The sequence below is a fragment of the Lactuca sativa genome, chromosome 1 (genome assembly GCF_002870075.4).
Source record: "Lactuca sativa cultivar Salinas chromosome 1, Lsat_Salinas_v11, whole genome shotgun sequence".
NCBI classification, from domain to species: domain Eukaryota; kingdom Viridiplantae; phylum Streptophyta; class Magnoliopsida; order Asterales; family Asteraceae; genus Lactuca; species Lactuca sativa.
The window spans coordinates 128,804,256-128,811,116 of NC_056623.2; the positions used below are offsets into that span (position 1 = coordinate 128,804,256).

A 6,861-nucleotide genomic window follows, 5' to 3' on the forward strand; every position below is an offset into this window, starting at 1 on the left:
TATATAGAATAAATTTTAACTACTATTATTGTTACTTATTTGAAAATTTTTAATGATTATAAATTATCTTTAGAAAGTATTTTAGTTAAATTGAGATTACAATTTAATTTTTGCCTTTAGCACTACAATTTATCATTTTTAGCTATTAATAAAATATTCATTGGATTTATTAAGTGGAACTGAAATTTATATTAAAATTGACATTGTAATGTTATATTTAAATTAACAATTTGAGTATTTTATCAAAACTGTTCAAAAGTTATGGCTTTAAAGTGATAATGGTTTAAATACAATAACCTATTAAATCTAATAAATTAAGTATAATATGTTAAAAGTTAAATACATAACTTTACAAATAGAAATAAATATATTATTCTAATATTGAAATTTAATTTATTTATGATTACATTTTAAAGTTGATATTTATTTAATTTTATTAACCAACTTATAATCATTATTAGAAAAATACTACAATTTATCACTTTTAACTATTTACAAAATATTCTTTGAGCTGTTTATGTCAAACTAAAATTTATATTTAAGTGACCCTGTAATGTTATATTTAAATTAACAATTTAAGTATCTATCAATGTGCGTGGATAGTTGAAGAAAAGATCATTATATTGAACTTGAACAACACAGGGTTATCTTTACACATGAATTTTGGTTGCTACTAGAAAAAATGTGAGGCCTTTCATAAAATTTAAATTTAAATATGTTGTTTAATTAAATTATGCATATAAATTGTTAAATTAAATAATTGTTTTTTGAGAATGTAACATAAATAACCTCCGCAAATCGAAAAAATAAAAAAATCAAAGAACCATCCATATATCGTTTTGAAAATATTGTTTCTTTACTATTCTTTTTGAAAGGTAGTTATTTCACACAAATGCATATAGTTTTGAAAAGTTAAATGATCATAATTATTAAAATTAATAGACATTATGTTTCAAATGCAGGTTTTACTTAAAACAAGCATGTATAGAAAAATTGGTGCAACTATTGGTATTGACCTTGGAACAACATATTCTTGTGCGGGTGCTCGGCAAAATGACCAAGTTGAGATCATATCCAATGATCAAAGAAATATGACTATTCCATCTTGTGTTGCTTTCACGAATGGCAGACGTCTAATAGGTGAAGGTGCAAAGAACCAGATTACTATGAACCCCACCAACACCATTTATGGTCTGCATTTAATTCATTTGCTCCTTTGTTTTATGCTTGTAGAATTCATAAAATTGTTATCCATCATTGATTAATATAAACTTAGTGGATTTTTAGATGCAAAAAGATTGATTGGAAGAAGATTCAATGATACCAAACTTCAGTAAGACATCAAGTTATGGCCTTTTAATGTCATAAAAGGTATTAGAGACATTCTGATGATTGTAGCTTCACATAACGGTGAAGAGAACGAGTTTTCTTCAGAGGAGATTTCATCTATGGTTCTTATTAAATTGAAAGAAGTTGCAGAGAAATTCCTTGGTAAAACTGTACATGACGCAGTCATCACAGTACCAGCTTATTTTGATGATTCCCAACGCCAAGCAACAAAGGATGTTGGTCATGTTGCTGGACTTAATGTTCTACAGATAATCAATGAGCCAACCTCAACAGCAATTGCATATGGATTAGACATGAAAAATCATATAGCTCGTGACATAAATGTGCACATCTTTGATTTAGGTGGTGATACATTTGATGTCTCTCTTGTCACCATTGATAAGAAGGGTACGATAACAGTTAAGGTTGTTGTTGGTCACACTCACTTAGGTGGCCAGGACATTGATAACGCAATGTTTGACTATTTTGTCGAACAATTCAAGAGAAAGCACAAGGTAGACATCAGTGTGAATAAAAAAGCACCATCTCGGTTGAAGGAAGCTTGTGAAAAAGAAAAAAGAGTTCTCTCTTCAATTATTGATACTACTATCGATATTGACAACTCGCATGATGGTGTTGATTTTTCTATGAGAATATCTCGTGCAAAGTTTAAAAAGCTTAATGAAGATTTCTTTAGTAATTGTATAAAGATGGTGGAGACGTGTTTGGGTGATGAAAAAATGAATAAAAAACAGATAGATGAGGTAGTATTAGTTGGTGGGTCAACTGGGATACCCAAGGTACAACAATTGTTGAAAGACTTCTTCCAAGGAAAAGAGCTTTTTAAGAAGATCCATGTTGATGAGGTAGTTGCGTATGGTGCAACAGTTCTTGCTGCAAAATTAACTGGCTATAGCGGTAAAAGAGTTCGCAACCTAGTGTTGATAGATGTTGTGCCTTTGTCACTTAGTATTGAAATTTATGGTGGCTATTTTTCTGTTTTAATTAAAAGAAATTCCCCAATACCAGCCAAGAAGGAAGGAATTTATGTTAATGTTAAGGATTAAGAAGATACATTAACTTTCAACGTCTATCAGGGTGAGAGAAGTATGGCCAAAGACAGTAATTGGCTAGGAAAATTCGATGATACAGTCCCACCTCTACTAAAGGGGTTGTCACAGGTAGACGTGATCTTTGACAATGATGCTAATGGTATTTTAAATTGGTCAGGAGTGGAATTAACAACTGGCCTAAAAAAAGGGATTATAGTTACCAATCACAAGGACATGCGTTCGACAAGAAATATCGAAAAAATGCTAGATGATGCTCACAAGTACAAATTACAAGATGAGGAGAACAAGAAGAAGGTTTTTGTACATAATGCATTCGAGGACTACCTTTATGATGTGAAAAGAAAAATCAAGAAAATAGGAAACACTACCAAGATGTTTACTAAGAAAGAACTGGAAATAATGGAAATTGCCATAGAAAAAGCAAACGAAATTCTTAATGAAAGCCAACTTGTGGGTTTTGATGAGTATCAAAAGGAGCTAAATCAGTTGGAAAAGGTATGCCTGCCAATCGTTGTCCAACATGTTTAAACAACATTTTCTTAATTGTGATGGAGAATTAGTTGGAGTGTCATCTACTATAAAGTATGTTCTATAGTTTGTATTTTCCAGTAAAAGTTTACATTTGAGTGTGGTATTGATTTTGTGTGTGAGTAAAGAATCAAATGATTTTCATAATATTTCTACTATATACCTTTAATAAATATATTTCTCCTTTTTCAAGTGTGTCTAGGATAAGAACCATTGTTGATGATTTTTAGTAAAATACCAGTGATCGAATTATCCCTAGGACAAGTAATCACCATTAACGCTTTTAGTTTTTAGTTTGTCTTGATCGTAACGGAAAATTCTATCGTTATTTTTTTACGTTAATCCCTCAGAAAAATTTAATTGTTTTCATTTGTGAACATTTAATTGAAGGTTTGTTTCTATTTGTACTAAAAGAATGTACATAACCTTTTTTCTTTTACTTCATTACCTTTCTTACATGATTCAAATTCAGTTGCAAATATATAAAGAACATGAAAACTGGTAGCTTTTGACATTACAACCAAAATAAAATGCAATAATACCGACTACAATGCTCTTATAAAAGATAAATAAACTTCTCAAATGAAAAATTACAATTTGTAAGATAAAGTACAACGCCATATTTTAGTCTGTAATGTCCTAATAGAAACTAAAAGTTACCAAACCAAGTTTTGTAAAGCTAATATTTCCAAAAGTGATACACTTTTTTGCAAAGTAGATAAACTTTTGCATGTGATGTTGGTATAAATGACCACATCAGTCCATGGTCGATTAGCTACCAAGAGCCTAATTTCATCAATAAAACATTGCCATTTTTATGTCTCCTCTTCCTCTATATCACAAAACTGTAATATTATTAAATCATCACTCTTTAGATAACATAAATTCCTAGTAAATAGGAAATGCATGATCATCACTTCTTGAGAAACCATGAGTGCAACCTAATCTTTTGAACATGGATGATAGAATAATAACAAGAACAATGACTAGTGAGTAAATTTGTTCTTATAATAAGGGTTGATACGAAATAAACTATAATAAGTAATAATACTAAGTATAATTCTGTAATGGCAAAAAACTAAACGTACGATGGTATAATTGATAGTCAAATTCAAAAAAGTGTAGATTTTAAATGTATAGTAATATCGTAGCTTCGATTTTGAAAGTATAATGACTTGATAAGTTAATATGATAGATTATTAAATTATGATGAATTGGTATGTTAGATTTTCAAAATACAAATTACAATGATTTAAAGGTTAGAAACTTAATTCTTACTCTTAACATGGTCTTGTGACATTGAGGTATATCAAGGTTCTAAAACCTCCTCATCGCACGTCATGATTCCAAGGCATATACTTGACATCACGTTTTAACAACATGTCATTTTAAGTCATATATGTATAAAAAATTGAATAATAATAAAAGATATATAAATGATCTGCAATCTTGTTAGGCTTCACAATCATATTAACTGATGAAGCATACTCCTCAATATACAAAACATGTTCAGAAGAAGTAGACACTGTGGATTTTTAGTATGAAGGTATGACAACACTTAAGAATGCAATTGATTCTCTTGTAAAATTGATTGGATATATTGGGAGCAGAAGATTTCGAATTAGGGTAAGAATTGGGGATTTATAGTTAACAGAAAGCCATACGTTCAGAATTTTGAATTAAAAAAATCTTGGAATAAGTGGAGAGAGACACCGCCAAAATAACTTATTAAATGCATGTCCAATATCATGTCAGTATAATTGATTGAAATCACACGGTCATTATCACGTTTTCAATGGTCCAATAAAAATATGTTAGCATATCATGCCTTCAATGGTAAGAAGATTATTGTGATTACTTCATTTCATAGAAAGATAATTCGCGTTCATTACTAGGAACATGGTAAAGTTTGTGGTGTTTTGATACAATCATGGTGGCAACAACCGCAATCATAAACACAAAATTTGTAAATCATTGATCACGTTGTTTTTACTTGAGAGCTTAAGGATTTTAACTATATTTGTGTTAATGTGCGAGGGAATTATACAAAGAAACAAGATTTGGTAGAAATCTCATATATAGTGATAATGATATGCTATCATACATTTAGACATCCTAAAACCTTAGGTCACAGTTGTTTATACTTGAAACCTTAGAATGAAGAGGAAATAGAAGAGAGGTATATAAATTTTGTTCCTAAGCATGTAGGTAAAGGTATGAAAAAAATTTGTTGGGCTTGGGTTCTTATAGTTTAAGTAACTTGCAGGAAAAGCCAAACTGGAATTAATTAAATAAAGTATTTAATCCTAATTGAAATCATTTCCTTATCTACACCCAAGAGGTTTCTAGAAACCCTCAGAATCAAGCCAAAAAAGCCATAATATGGGTAGTTCTAGAATTGCTTATGTTTTTCAACTATTGGACAATTACAATTCACCATTATACCTTTAATTAATTCCAATTAACCTCGAATTAATTTCAGATTATTTCCGATTAACAATTAATTCTTAATGATTTCTCATTAATTTATCAATTAATAAATTAATTATTAAATACTGATCTCATGTTACTTTATTAATCACATAACAAATTAATAGAACAATTATTTATTTCCAATTAATATAATAATCATATAATATATTAGCAAATCATTTCTCTCTATCTATCTCTCTCTCTCTCTCTATCTCTCTCACTCTCTCTCAATATCATTTCTAGCTATTTCTGGTTATAAGGACAACCCTAAAAGGACCTTGGTTATATTAACAAGTTTATTCCAATTTAGTTATGAGATTAGAGATCTTAATCCAACAATCTCCCACTTGGATAAGTATATAACTACAACTGCAAGTATAATTAAACAACAAAGAGATCTTTCCATAGCCAATTCCAAACTCTAATTTAAATGAAATGTCATCCCTAACATAAGTGATTAACTATTCTTTCATTGTCCAATATATTATATGAATGAATTCATCAACAAATGATAAACCTCATGTTCATTTGTTACTTTCTCGATCTCCGATTTAATGATCAAATTCAAACTACAAAATTGAAAAAAATCAATTTAGTCTGGACCATGCCTAGTTCTTGTAGATCAACTCAAATCACCATGGGGCCTAAAGATATCGGTTTTCCTTTTTTAGGAAAAATAAACAAAAAACCCTTTGTAACATTTAGTTACTAGACGTGTTTAGGCAACCCAATGTATAATATATTCACAAACTATGAGCTACCTATGTTTGCTTTAAGAATAGTACATATTATTGACTTAGAATTAACTGTGATTAAATCCATGAAGTATTCTCTAAGCGTGGCTTTATCTAGTACTGAAAATCCTATTTTCTCTATACTCATGAATATTGCAGCAATCCCAATGGAATGTCTAATCTCCATATAAAATCAACAAACAATTCATGACAATCTTAATTCACTATTTAATTCCAAAAGTATAAAAGAATGTGGAATTTCAAATAATAAAATTGTTCAGGAAGTAAGCATGCAAAGTGAAACACAATAGTAAACTAATTGACGAAAGTATTAAACCCTGTTGGGTTGCAGATTCGTTTAGAATTGCATCATTGGGCTCGGTTAAAAGTCCAATTATTTTGTACTCCGGTTTGGGCCTGTCCAACCGTGAGCCTGTTAGGTTTACTATATAAGAATATGCTTGCATGCATATTAGGTTAACGATCTAGAGAATACGATTGATAGAAGAAGATAGCATTATAAAGTTCTTTCTTTATCGTTCCTGTAAACCTTCTAACCCTCTACAATTGATGTTCTTTGTCGAGCTCTTCTGAGGGTTGTTTAATAATCATTCGACTTGTTTGATTAATTCTTGAGTTGTTTATTATTTTCGTGTTTTTGCTGTTTGTTCTTTATATTGCCTGTTTAAGATCTAATCGATCTTCAAGGTTAGTTTTTAATCTTA

The 6,861-nt window shown here is 29.8% G+C and overlaps 2 protein-coding genes across 2 annotated transcripts; both read left to right on the forward strand.

The window, feature by feature from the left end:
* The first annotated feature begins 980 nt into the window (after window positions 1-980).
* Window positions 981-2,396, forward strand: LOC111885154 (heat shock 70 kDa protein 3). Its single transcript, XM_023881439.2, is given in 2 exon segments — window positions 981-1,191; window positions 1,288-2,396. Coding segments are annotated over 2 exon segments (1,320 nt in total).
* A 42-nt stretch (window positions 2,397-2,438) lies between these two features.
* Window positions 2,439-2,930, forward strand: LOC111885155 (heat shock 70 kDa protein 4-like). The gene has a single exon (XM_023881440.1). The coding sequence runs from the start codon at window positions 2,439-2,441 to the stop codon at window positions 2,928-2,930; it is 492 nt and encodes a 163-aa protein (XP_023737208.1).
* The last annotated feature ends 3,931 nt before the right edge of the window (window positions 2,931-6,861 follow it).